This window comes from Callithrix jacchus, chromosome 5 (assembly GCF_049354715.1).
Source record: "Callithrix jacchus isolate 240 chromosome 5, calJac240_pri, whole genome shotgun sequence".
Taxonomy (NCBI): Eukaryota; Metazoa; Chordata; class Mammalia; order Primates; family Cebidae; genus Callithrix; species Callithrix jacchus.
Window position 1 is genome coordinate 11461667 of NC_133506.1, and position 14564 is coordinate 11476230.

Consider the following 14564-nt stretch of genomic DNA (forward strand, 5'->3'; position numbering starts at 1 on the left):
AAGTAGCTGGGACGACAGGCACACACCACCACACCCAGCTAATTTGTTTTTTAAGTAGAGACAAGGTCTCACTATGTTGCCCAGGCTGGTCTCGAACTCCTGAGCTCAAGCAATCCTCTTGTCTTAGCCTCCCAATGTGTTGGGATTACAGGAATGAGCCACCATGGCTAGCCTGATGAAGCTTAACTATTTTTTCTTTGCTTGCTTGTGCTTTAGGTGTCAAATCTAATAATCCATTGCTCAATCCAAGGGTATGAAGATTTATACATCTATGTTCATTTATCCTCTTTTCTTTTCTGTTTTTTTAGAGACAGAATCTTGCTATGTTGCCCAGGCTGGTCTCAAATTTCTGGACTCAAGCCAGCCTCTCACCTCAGCCTCCCAAGAAGCAGGGATCACAGGCATGTGCCATGGCACTGGGCTCACCTGTTTATGTCTAAAAGTTTTATAATATTAGCTGATACATTTCGATTTTTGATTAACTGTTGAGTAATCTTTGTATACAGTATGAGGTAGTTGTCTAAATTTATTCTTTTGCATGTAGATATCCAGTTGTCCCAGCACGACTGATTGAAAAGACCACTCTTTTCCCACTGAATTGTCTTGGCACCCTTGTTGAAAATCAATTGACCATAGATGTTTGAATTTATTTTTGGACTTGCAATTCTATTCCACTGATCTATACAGCTATCAATATACTTGTGTCACACTGTATTAAATGCTTTGTATAGTAAGTTTTGAAATTGGGAGGTGTGATTTCTCTAACTCTGTTCTTTTTCAAGATTCTTTTGGCTATTCTGGATCCTTTACATTTCCATGTGAATTTTAGAATTCATCTACTTGTCAATTTGTGTGTAAAAAGGGCAGATGGGATTTTCAAAAAGGTGATGTGGTAAATACGTTGGATACTACTGCTAACTTTACCATATTAAGTTTCTAACCAATGAACATGGGCTGTCATTCCATTTATTTAGGTTTTATTATCTTTTCAATGATGTTTTACGGTTTTCAGCATATAAATCTGGGCTTCTTTTGTTAAATTTATTCCTAGGTATCTTATTATTTTTGATGCTATTACAAATGAAATTTTCCTAATTTAATTGCTGGTGTGTAGATTTAACTAGTTTTTGTATACTGATCTTATTTTTGAGACAGAGTTTCACTGTTGTTGCCCAGGCTGGAGTCCAATAGCACGATCTCGGCTTACTGCAACCTCTGCCTCCCAGTTTCAAGTGATTCTCCTGCTTCAGTCTCCTAAGTAGCTGGGATTACCTTACCATGCCCAGCTAATTTTGTGTTTTTAGTAGACAAGGGGTTTTTCCATGTTGGTCAGGCTATTCTTGAACTCCCAACATCAGGTGATCCACCTACCTCAGCCTCCAAAAGTGCTGGGATTACAGATGTAAGTCACTGTGCCTGGCCTGTATATTGATCTTATATCTAGGAAACTTGATGAATTCATTATTAGCTCTCATCGTTTTGTTTTTGTTGTTTTTTAGATGGAGTCTTGCTCAGTCACCCAGGCTGGAGTGCAACAGCACAATTTTGGCTCACTGTAACTGCTGTTTCCTGGGTTCAAGTGATTCTTCCATCTCAGCCTCCTAAATAGCTGGGATTACAGGCACCTACCATCATGCCTGGCTAATTTTTGTATTTTAGTAGAGACAGGGTTTCACCATGTTGGCCAGGCTAGTCTTGAACTCCTTACCTCAGGTGATCCACCCGCCTCAGCTTCCCAAAGTGTTGGAATCATAGGCATGAGCCACAGTGCCCAACCTGGCTCTCACAGTTTCTTAGGGTGTTCTATAATATTTATATAAAGTCATGTCATCTGCAAATAGATGGTTTTACTCCTTTCCCACCTGAATGCCCTTTATTATTTTTCCTTAACTGCCCTGGCTAGACCCTTGAGTAACATGTTGATAAAAGTGGTAAGAGCACAAATTCTGTCTTCCTTATCTTAGAAGGAAAACTTTCAGTCTTCTATCATTAAGTATAGTATTAGCGGTGGGCTTTTTATAGATGCCCTTTATCAGGCTAAGAAAGTTCCCTCTATGTTTAGGTTTATTGAATGCTTTTATCATGAAAGAAGACTGGGTTTTGTCAAAGGCTTATTCTGTATCCACTAAGGTGACCATGTCTTTTGTTCCCCCATTTATTCTATTAATAAGGTGTATTACATTGACTGATCTACTTATGTTGAACCAACCTTGCATTCCTGGGATAAATTCCACTTGATGATGATTTATAATGTTTTTTATACACTGCAGGATTTGCTTTGCTAGTATTCTGTTGAGGATTTTTATACTTATATTCATAAGAGATACTGGTTTGGCATTTTCTTTTTTTTTTTTTTTTTTTTTTTTTGAGACGGAGTTTCGCTCTTGTTACCCAGGCTGGAGTGCAATGGCGCGATCTTGGCTCACCGCAACCTCCGCCCCCTGGGTTCAGGCAATTCTCCTGCCTCAGCCTCCTGAGTAGCTGGGATTACAGGCACGCGCCACCGTGCCCAGCTAATTTTTTGTAATTTTTAGTAGAGACGGGGTTTCACCATGTTGACCAGGATGGTCTCGATCTGTTGACCTCGTGATCCACCCGCCTCGGCCTCCCAAAGTGCTGGGATTACAGGCTTGAGCCACCGCGCCCGGCCCCGGCATTTTCTTTATAATATCTTTGGGTTTGATATCAGGGTAATACTGACCTCTTAAAAATGAGTTGGGAAGTGTTTTTTTTTTTTTTTTTTAATTTAAAATATAGATCTTACTCTGTTGCCAAGGCTGAAGCACAGTGGTGCAATCGTGGCTGCAATGAGCTCAGGTGATTACATCACTTCAGCCTCCTGAATGGCTGGGATGACAAGTGTGCACTGCCATGCTTGGCTAATTTTTGTATTTTTGTAGAGATGGGGTTTCACCATGTTGCCCAGGCTGGTTTTGAACTCCTTGGCTCAGGCAATCTGCCCACCTTGGGCCTGCCAAAGTGGTGGGATTACAGGTGTGAGCCACTGTGCCTGGCCTCTTCTTGGCATTTCTTTTGAAGTCAAAGAATGAACCCTATGATAATGTCAGCCCTGTTGGAAGCTAGGCTAAGAACAGAAATTTACTGATTGGTCAGTTTTATAGATACTTGAGTTTATCTGTTTTACATATTGAAAATCAGAAAGGTCCTTAATTAATGGCATCTGCAGAAGGCAGAAGAAAGCTGGGTCAAGTCACTCGTAAGTAATTTTTTGCAACTTGGAGAACAGCAGAAGCTTCACATCTGTGGGGGCAGTAAAGGCATCATGATGTAATAATGGCTCTAGACTCAAACATTCTCTTTCTACACACAGAAGCTGGATGATTTGCCCATTCTATTCAACTTTCTTTTTTTAATTTAACAGCTTTTATTTTTTGAGACAGGTCTTGCTATGTTTCCAGGCTGTACTCTTGGGTGCAAGTGATCCTCTTGCTTCAGCCTCTTGAAAAACTAGGATTACAGGCACAAGCCACTGACCCTGGCTAGTCAACTTTCTTAAACCTCAATATCTACAAATGCAAAATAGGGAATAATACTAACCTTGTGTAAATTTGTCAAAGTGTTAGATCCCTTGCTCCTAAGATAATTATACGAAGAAGCAGACATCTTGATAATCTTGTCACCTTGTATACATGATTCCACGTGTATCACACTGTTATGCCCATAAATAAAACAAGTCCTACATAAAAATGACTTTACTGCATGTATGTTGGAAACCGGCACAGTTTTCTAGTACTCAGAGTGCATATCTCTAAAATGCCCAAGTAGGAAGGATTTAATAACTTCCAAGTGGTTGAGATAGGGTATAAATTTACCTCAGATACAGACTAAGGAGTGGAGAGTCATATGGGAGGAAGACAGTGTCACACAATGAAAATGATCTATAGCTCAGGTGATTCAGCCAAAATGATTATTTTCTTTTCTTTTTTTCCCCTTTATTTATTTTCCCTAGAGACAGGCTCTCACACTGTTGCCCAGGCTGGAGTGCAGTGGCATGATCATGGTTTACTGAAACCTTGACCTCCTGAGCTCAAGCGATCCTCCTGCCTCAGCCTCCTGAGTAGCTAGGACTATAGGCATGCACCATATACCTGGATAATTAAAAAAAATTTTTGTAGAGAAGAGGCCTCACTATGTTGCACAGTCTGCTCTTGAACTCCTGGGCTCAAGAGATCCTCCTGTCTGAGCCTCCTAAAGTGCTGAGATGACAGCTGTGAGCCACTGCACCCATCCAGTTTTCTTTTAGATAATCATTCTGTGACAGTGGTGGTAGGCATTCATTATTATTCCTTTCCTTGAATACTTATAAGGATATCACATTGTCTGCAAAGGTGGCAATTCTGGTTCAGAGATGTCATTTAAGACTGGAATCCTCGAGAGCTAGTATACCAACTTAAAGATGGTTTTGCTACTCAGGAAAAATTTGGCTTTCTTGTTCCAAATTGAAGAATACAGCAGGCAGCTCCTTCTATGACCCCTCTGTGCTCGTGTGCTTGCCCCATTTCTGACAGCACTTGTCTCACTGACTAATGACTTTCTCTTCTTTGTGACCTGTGATCTTGGAGGGAAGGGAGGGACTATATTCTGACCACTCAATCCTTGCACACTGTCAGCTCCCTATAAATGCTTTGGCTTTTTAAAAGATGTTTTAACAATTTAAATCTGTGACCAACCTCACCTGGGCTCCAGATATTTGTATACTGATTCAAAAATAAATTTAGGAACTGGGCATGGTGGTTCATGCCTGTAATCCCAACATTTTGGGAGGCCAAGGTGGGGAGATCACCCGAGGTCAGGAGTTCAAGATCAACATGGTAAACCCCGGTCTCCACTAAATACAAAAAATTAGCCAAGTATGGTGGCGCATGCTTGTAATTCCAGTTACTTGGGAGGCTGAGGCAGAATTGCTTGAACCTAGCAGGCAGAGGATGCAGTGAGCTAAGATCATGCCACTGCACTCCAGTCTGGGTGACAGAACAAGACCCTTGTCTCAAAAAATAAATAAAAATAAAAATAAATAAATAAATTTAGAATGTGATTTATAAGAAGACTATTCAGTAATCCTAGAAAGGCCAAGTAAGAAAAGGACAAGGCCAGGCGTGGTGGCTCATGCCTATAATCCCAGCACTTTCAGAGGCCGAGGTGGGTGGATCACCTGAGGTCAGGAATTCAACACCAGCTTGGTCAATATGGTGAAACCACATCTCTACTAAAACTACAAAAATTAGCTGGGCATGGTGGTGCATGCCTATAATCCTAGCTACTTGGGAGGCTGAGGCAGGAGAATTGCTTGAACTGGACCTGAGAGGTGGAGATTGCAGTGAGCTGAGATCTCACCACTGCACTCCAGCCTGGACTGTAGAGCGAGACTCCATCTCAAAAAAAAAAAAAAAAAAAAAGAAAGAAAGAAAGGGACAAAGCAGAACTCACATAGCCAGAGCTACCTCCTCACTGCAGCAAGAGGAAGGGGATGAGCCTATGACGAGGTAAGGAGAAAGAAGAACAAGGAAGCAATGTCCTTAATTCCACTCCACAAAAGGGGCACTCCAATATGGTTACCTTTGTTCTTTTCTTTTTTTCTATTAGAGATGGGGTTTCACCACTTTGGCCAGGCTGGTCTTGAACTCCTGACCTTGTGATCCACCCACCTCGGCCTCTCAAAGTGCTGGGATTACAGGTGTGAGCCACCGTGCCCGGTGAATATGGTTACCTTTGTATATATAGTCTGTTTCTACAGAAAGCAGGGCAGAGCAGGGCCACAGTGTGTTGCCACATGAATCATCTCCAATAACGAGATGACATATATGTCAGAATTATACAACAAAGGTCTTTTGTTTAAGATCTTTATAACAATGCTCAAATGAGCAATCATGAATGCTCTTGAAATAAATGCTAAAACAGATATTATTAGCAAAGGAATAGAGGATATGAGGATGAACTGAATGAAAATTTTATTTTATTTTATATATACATATATAGTTTGTTTTTTGAGATGGAGTTTTGCTCTTTTTGCTCAGGCTGGAGTGCAGTGGCATGATCTCAGCTCACCACAATCTCCACCTCCTGGGTTCAAGCGATTCTCCTGCCTCAGCCTCCAGAGTCGCTAGGATCACAGGCCTGTGCCAATATGCCTGGCTAATTTAATATTTTTAGTAGAGATGGGGTTTCTTCATGATGGACAGGCCAGTCGCAAACTCCTGACCTCAGGTGATTTGCCTGCCTCAGCCTCCCAAAGTGCTGGGATTACAGGCCTCAGCCACCACACCCAACCTTTGTATATAATTTTGAGACAGAGTCTTGCTCTGTCACTCTGGCTAGAGTGCAGTGGCACAATCTTGGCTCATTATACCATCAACTTCCCATTGTACCCTCAAGTGACTCTCCCATCTCCTCAGTGAAAAACTGATTCTACAACTGGGACTACAGGTGCATGCTACTGCACATGACTAATTTTTGTATTTGTTTGTAAAGATGGGGTTTTGCCATTGTTGCCTAGGCTGGTCTTGAACTCCTGGGCTCATACAATTCTAAAATACTAAAAAGAAAATTCTCAAAGACTTGTGGAATAACAACAAAAGGTCTAACGTTTTTGTCAATGGAGTTTTGGGATACAGAAAGAGTGAAATGCAAAAAAAATTTTGAAGAAATAATGGCTGAAAACTTCCCATGCTTGCCAAAAGACAAACCCACATATTCATGAAGCTGAGTAAACAACAAACAGGATAAATCCAAATAAATCCATGCCCAGACATCATAATCAAATTGATGAAAATTAAAGAACAAGAAAAATCTTAAAAGCAGCCAGAGAAAGTGATACCTTACTGATACGGAATAAATGATTCAAGTGACTGGATTTTTCATCAGAAACCATGAAGGGCCAGAAGAAACAGGCATAACATTTTTAAAGTGCTAAAACAACTGTCAACCTGGAGTTCTATATACAAGAATATCCTTTAGGAATGAAGGTGAAATAAAAACATTCTTAGATGAAGGCAAACTAACAGAATTCATAGCCAGAAGACCTGCTTTAAGAAAATTACTAAAGGAAAGTTCATTATGAAGATAAAAGGGAAATGACATAAGAAGGAAACTTAGAACATTGGGAATGCCTAGCAACAGAAATGGTGAAAATCTGGATTAATGTAAGGCTATCCCCCTTGAGTTTTCCTTTTTCTTTTTTTTTTTTTGAGACAAGGTCTCACTCTGTCACCTAAGCTTGAGTGCAGTGATGCAATCAACGCTTGGCTCACTGCAGCATCGACTTCTGAGGCTTGGGTGATCTTTCCACCTAAGCCTCCTGGTAGATGAGACTACAGGTATGTGCCACCATACCTAGCTAATTTTTATTTTTTATAGAGATGGGGTTTTGCTATGTTGCCCAGGCTGGTCTTGATCTTCTGGACTCCAGGCAGATGCCTGCCTCTTGAGTTTTTAAAAATGTGTCTGACAAAGAAAAGACATACTACACTGATGGGATTTTTCAATGTATATAGATGTAATATGACAGATACTGCACAAAGAGGGGGAAAAAAGGGGGATCTATATTGTGGCAATGTCTCTATGATCCAACTGGAGTGTTAAAAAACTGATTCTAAATATTATTTTGTAACCCCTAGAGCAACCACTAAAAAACTATACAAAGACATAAGGTAAAAATCATAATAGATACATTAAAATGAAATACTAGAAAATGTTCTAATAACCCAAAAGAAGGCAATAAAAAGAAAACAGAATGAAAAAGAGAGAAAAGCAGAAGACCAAAAAGAATGGTAAACCTAGGCCGGGCACGGTGGCTCACGCCTATAATCCCAGCATTTTGGGAGGCCGAGGTGGGTGGATCACAAGGTCAAGAGATCGAGACCATCCTGGTCAACATGGTGAAACCCCGTCTCTACTAAAAATACAAAAATTAGCTGGGCATGGTGGCGCGCGCCTGTAGTCCTAGCTACTCAGGAGTCTGAGGCAGGAGAATTGCTTGAACCCAGAAGGTGGAGGTTGTGGTGAGCCACGATCATGCCACTGCACTTCAGTCTGGGTAACAACAGCGAAACTCCATCTCAAAAAAAAAAAAGGTAAACCTAATTCTAACCGTGTCAGTAATTGCATTGAATGCAAATTATCTAAACATACCAATTAAAAGACATATTGGCAGAGTGGATAAAGAAACATGACCCAAATATATGCTATCTATTAGAAAACTTACTTCAAATATAATTCAATAGGAAGATTGAAAATAAAAAGATGAGGCCAGTTGCAATGGCTCATGCCTGTAATCTTAGCACTTTGGGAGGCTGAGGCTGGCGGATCACCTGAGGACAGGAGTTCAAGACCCAGCCCAGCCAACATGGTGAAACCCTGTCTCTACTAAAAATACAAAAATTAGCCAGGCATGGTGGTGGGCAACCTATAATCCCAGCTACTCGGGAGGCTGAGGCAGGAGAATTGCTTGAATTTAGGAGGTGGAGGTTGCAGTGAGCCAAGACTGCACCACTGCACTCTAGCCTGGGGAGCAGAGCGAGATTCCATCTCCAAAAAAAAAGGAAAAAGAAAAAGATGGAAAAACACATACCATGCAAATAATGAAAAGGAAGCTGGTAGCTATATTAATATCAGAAAATTATTTCCTTATTTTTTTGAGACAAGGTCTTGTTCTGTCACCCAGGCTGGAGAGTAGTGGCATGATCTTGGCTCACTGCAGACTAAACCTCCTGGGCTCAAGCAATCCTCCCACCTCAGCCTCCCAAGTAACTGGGACTATACATATGTGCCACTATGCCCAGCTAATTTTTTTCTTTTTGGAGAGATGAGGTCTCACTATGTTGCCCAGGCTGGTCTTAGATTCCTGGGCTCAAGCAATCCTCCCACCTCAGCCTCCCAGAGTTGGGATTACAAGTGTGAACCACCGTGCTCGGCCTAGACAAATATTTCAAAGTAAAGAAATTTACCAGGGATGAAGAGAGACTTGTTTTGTTTTGTTTCGAGACAGAGTTTTGCTCTTGCTGCCCAGGCTGGAGTGCAATGATTGCACAATCTCAGCTCAGTGCAACCTCCACCTCCAAGGTTCAAGTGATTCTCCTACCTCAGTCTCTCGAGTAGCTGGGATTACAGGTGCCTGTCACCATGCCTGGCTAATTTTTGTATTTTTGGTAGGGATGGGGTTTCACCATGTTAGCCAGGCTGGTCTTGAACTCCTGACCACAGGTGATCTGCCTGCTTCGGCCTCCCAAAGTGCTAGGATTACAGGTGTGAGCCATCCTGCCCAGTGAGAGACCTTGACAAAAGGGTCAATTCACCAAGAAGATATTCAATGTGTATACACCTAACAGTGCTTCAAATAAATAAATAAATGGAAAGACATAATGTGTTCACAGGTGAGAAGACTCACCATGGTAAAGGTCAAGTCTTTCTAAACACAATTATAGATTTAACGCAGTATGAATAAAAATCCCAGGAGGATGTTTTTTTGTAGATACAGACAAGCTGATGCTACAATTTACATGGAAGGGTAAAGGACCTAGACTAGCTAAAACAATTTTGGAAAAGAATGAAGTCAGAAGAATCACACTACCTGATTTTAAGATTTACTATAAAGCTATAATAATCAAGACAGTGTGGTACTGATGAAGAAACAGGCACGTAAATCAAGAGACTATAACAGAGAATCCAGAAATACTGTCACAAAAATATGGCTATTTGATTTTTGAAAAAGGTACAAAAGAATTTCAATGGAGAAAGCAACTCACCATGACCAAAGTTGGGAAGACTATGGTGAAAAAGAATCCAAGACTACATACAAATGGCCGGCTTCAGAGAAACAGGAATTGGTGGGTGTGGCTGGATATGAATTCTGATACATACTGATGCAACATAGTGTATTTATTCAGGACAAAGTTTCTAAACTAATAGGTCAAACTAATAAGGAAGACTTCTGTTTCAGATGAACCTGATAAAAACTGTCTGTGTGTCAAAATTAACTTCTGGGAAAAGTAAAAAAATCAAACAGTAATTAATGCTTCAGTTTAATCCAAAGCTAGGTCTAAATGCTACTAAACAGAAACATATCAAATCTTTGGTAAAAAATGTGCACAAAGAGCAAAAGAGCAATAGATGATTTCAAAGTATTTAGTAATTATTATTTTTATTATTATTCAAATAACCTAAGAAATTAACTTTCTTTGAAGAGACTGGCAATTTAGCTTCACCATAGTTAGGCTGTTTACAACACAGCTATTACAAAGCACAGCTTTCCAAGTCCTTGCTTTACACATCAATTAGAAAACCCAGAAAGAGAGAAAGAAAGGGTGATAAAAAATAAAAACCCTGAAAATTTGTAGTGAGAGGCAATACAAGGAACAGAATTAAAAATAATTCTTACAGGCTATGTATCTTAATGTATATAGCAGGATGTATACACCCAAGTTTGTACTTAAATTCCAAAGCACCTATGACCCAACCATGCAACTGAATAGCTAAACAATACCAAGGATTCCTATCTCTACCTATGTGTTCTTCCCCTGTTTCATCTGTCTTACCTTCTCAAATCCCTGCCCCATGAGATAATTGCTCCCTTTTTTGTACCACTGGTAAGAAGGAAATACTGGGAACATTTTCAATGGGGAAATTGTACATACTCATCTTGAGTAGAAAAACTAACATATTTGTTTCCTATTCATACAGTATAGAGAGCAAGCAGCAACCCTGTTGCTATGAAATGGTGTCATCCCTATTAAAAGTATGAGTTATATTACTCTTGTAAAGCATTCTCACAATTGATTTTTATGTGATCCCACTCTCAAATATTCTATTACCCCAATCAAAATAAGCCTAATTTTTTCAACTACTGCAAATAAAAGTGTTTAAATATACCACAGCATACCACTGCTACTAGAAAATGGCTAAAGAAAAGATTAAATTACTTATCATCAACTTACCTCATGTAAATTCAATTCTTTTACTTTCTCTTTTAATATAACCTGTAAGACAAAAGAGTATGTTCTTAAGCTCATTTAAATCTGTAATTTATTTTTTATTTTTTAATAATATTCTTGGAGTATATAAATCTGTAATTTTAAATATTTCTCATTATACTCACAAATATTTTTCTTTTGTATATACAGCTCATTTCCCTCATATTCAATATTGGAGAGAATTTCTTTTACAGTTTAAGACAGATCATTATAGCAACATTTTTTTAACTTGAGCAATGATGCAATATTCTCCTAAAAAGCAATTTTGGTTGAGCACGGTGGCTCACACCTGTAATCCCAGCACTTTGGGAGGCTAAGGTAGGCAAAACACTTGAGGTCAGGAGTTCGAGACCAACCTGGCCAACATGGTAAAACCCTGTCTCTACTAAAAATACAAAAATTAGCAAGGTGGGGTGGCACCTGCCTGTAATCCCAGTTACTCAGCAGGCTGAGGAAGGAAAATCTCCTGAACCTAGAAGGCAGAGGCTGCAGTGAGCTGAGACTGCTCTACTGCACTCCAGCCTGGGTGAAAGAGTGAGACTTTGTCTCGGGAAAAAAAAGAAAGTAATTTAAAAAATCTCTTTGAAGTATGAACTCTGCGAAGGTTCATGCACAGGTTTTAGCACTCGAATTGATCAAGCAGAAGAAAGGATATCAGAGGTCAAAGACCAACTTAATGAAATGAAACCAGAAGACAAAATTAGAGAAGAAAAAGTAAAAAGGAATGAACAAAGTCTCCAAGAAATATGGGACTATGTGAAAAGACCTAATTTACCTCAATGTCACGAAGAGAATGAATCCAAGCTGGAAAATATTCTTCAGGATATTATTCAGGAAAACTTTTCTAACTTAGTAAGGCAGGACAATACTCAACTCCAGGTAATACAGAGAACACCACAAAAATATTCCTCAAGTAGAGCAACCCCAAGACACATAATTGTTAGATTCACCAGGGTTGAAATAAAGGAGAAAATTCTAAGGGCAGATAGAAAGAAAGGTCAGGTTACCCATAAAGGGACACCTATCAGACTTAGAGCAGATCTCTCAGCAGAAACCCTACAAACTAGAAGAGAGTGGGGGTCAATATTCAATATCCTCAAAGAAAAGAATTTTCAACCCAGAATCTCATATCCAGCCAAACTAAGCTTCATAAATGAAGGAAAAATAAAATTTTCACGAACAAGCAAGCACTCAGAGATTGCATCACCACCAGGCCTGCTTTACAAGAGCTTCTAAAAGAAGCATTACATACAGAAAGGAACAACCAGTATCAGTCATCCCAAAAACTTACCAAAAGGTAAAGAGTATCTCCATAATGAAGAATCTATATCAACCAATGGTGCAAAATAGCCAGCTAGCATTAAATGACAATATTAAACTCACAAATATCAATATTAATCCTAAATTTAAATGGATTAAATGCCCCAATCAAAGACACAGACACAAAAAGTCAAAACACATTGGCACTCTGTATCCAGATCCATCTCATAAGCAAGGACACACAAAGACTCAAAACAAAAGGTTGGAGGAAGACTCACCAATCAAATGGAGAGGAAAAAAAAAAACAACAGGAGTTGTAACTTTTGTCTCTGACAAAATAGATTTTAATAATAATAAAGACCAAAAAAACAAAGAAGGACATTACATAATGATAAAAGGATCAATGCAACAATAGGAGTCAATGATCATAAATATATATATGCACCCAATATAGGAGCACCCAGATACATAAGACAAGTTTTCAATGACTTATAAAGAGACTTGGACTACCGCACAATAATAGCGGGAGACTTTGACACCACATTGTTAATATTTGACAGATCAGTGAGATAGAAAATTAACAGGGAACTTTATGATTTGAACTCAGACCTGGAACAAGTAAACTCAGTGAATATTTATAGAATTCTTCACCCCAGGTCCACAGAACATACATTTTTTTCAGTATCACATTACACCTATTTTGAAAGTGACCATATAAATGGAAGCAAATCACTCTTGGGCATTTGCACAGCACTTCACAGATTTAAATGAAATATTGGCTGGCTGTTTGTTTGTTATTTTCTTTCCTTATTCCTTCCTGTCTCCATTGTTAAGCACAATTATTGGCATAAAAGAGGTTTTTAATACCTATTTTTAGACTGCATTCCAGCCTGGGCAATAGAGCAAGACTCCTGTTCTCTCTTCCCCTTTTCTCTTTCTTTCATAAAAAAAAAAAAAAATCTCTTTGAAGGCTGGGTGCAGTGGCTCACGCCTGTAATCCCAGCACTTTGAGAGGCCAAGGCAGGCAGGTCACCTGAGGTCAGGAGTTTGAGACCAGCCTGACCAGCATGGAGAAACCCTGTCTCTACTAAAAGTACAAAAAATAGCCAGGCGTGGTGGCACATGCCTGTAATCCCAGCTACTTGGGAGGCTGAGGCAGGAGAATGGCTTGAATATGGGAGGCAGAGGTTTCAGTAAGCTGTGACTGCGCCATTACTTGCCAGCCTGGGCAACAAAAGAAAAATTCTGTCTCAAAAAAACAAACAAAAAAACTCTTCGAAAATAGATTAAATTTTGAGAAAAGAGATTAACAACACATGCCCATCTGGACTAAGTGCTAATATGAGGGGAAAATAAATGAGGCCGATTGCCTCACGATTCAGTAAAACACAGCATTGACTGATGGGACTAACTAGTAATTTATGAAAGATTAAAAAGTAAATTGGGCGGGCGTGGTAATCCCTGAATTTTGGGAGGCCCAGGTGGGTGGTTTGCCTAAGGTCAGGAGTTTGAGACCAGCCTGGCCAACATAGTGAAATCATGTTTCTACTAAAAATACATAAATTAGCTGGGCGTGGTGGTGCCTGCCTGTAATCCCAGCTACTCAGCAGGCTGAGGCAGGAGAATTGCTTGAACCCAGGAGGCCGAGGTTGCAGTGAGCAGAGATCACGCCATTACACTCCAGCCTGAGAACAAGAGCAAAACTCCATCGCAAAAAAAAAAGTAAGTCAATCTTAAATTTGAAAGTTTTGACTCCGTGGTGACCAGACAGTAGTTAAAATGAATGCCAAGTGATAAGAAGGAAGTTCACTATTTAAGAAGAAACTATGACACTAAACATAGCTTATTAGAGTTACATTTCATCTTAAAAGGAAAAAAATAGGCAAGTAAAATTTAATTTTGGGTGTCTTACATTCCCGAACTAAACATGGATTTGAGGGCAAATCATGTTTTCAGAAATCACAACCAGAAGCTAGTATCTGGCCTCACAGGGATATACTAAATTTCTTATCCAATATATTTTAAAGATCAAATTTACTGTACATCTTATGACTTGATTAATTTTATCAGTCAATTTCACTTATTAAGTGACAACAAAGGCCAATTTTACTTTCTAGTTAGCCTACATACAAATATCTTGTAGGTTGTCAAGATTATAACAGGTGGCCAGGTGCGGTGGCTAATGCCTGTAATCCCAGCACTTTGGGAGGCTGAGGTGGGCAGATTGGCTAAGCCCAGGAATTTAAGACCTGTCTGGGCAACACAGTGAAACCCTGTATCTATAAAAAATACAAAAATTAGCCAGGTGTGGTGGTGCAT

The 14564-nt window shown here is 39.6% G+C and overlaps 1 protein-coding gene across 2 annotated transcripts in view; it reads right to left on the reverse strand.

Moving 5' to 3' along the window:
• RNF24 (ring finger protein 24) overlaps window positions 1-14564 on the reverse strand; it is an 86048-nt gene that overhangs the window by 11992 nt on the left and 59492 nt on the right. For both annotated transcript variants that reach the window (XM_008995702.5, XM_002747321.6), the window contains one exon: window positions 10950-10991. In XM_008995702.5, coding sequence (XP_008993950.1) covers window positions 10950-10991 — 42 coding nt within the window. The remainder of the gene's footprint in view (window positions 1-10949; window positions 10992-14564) is intronic.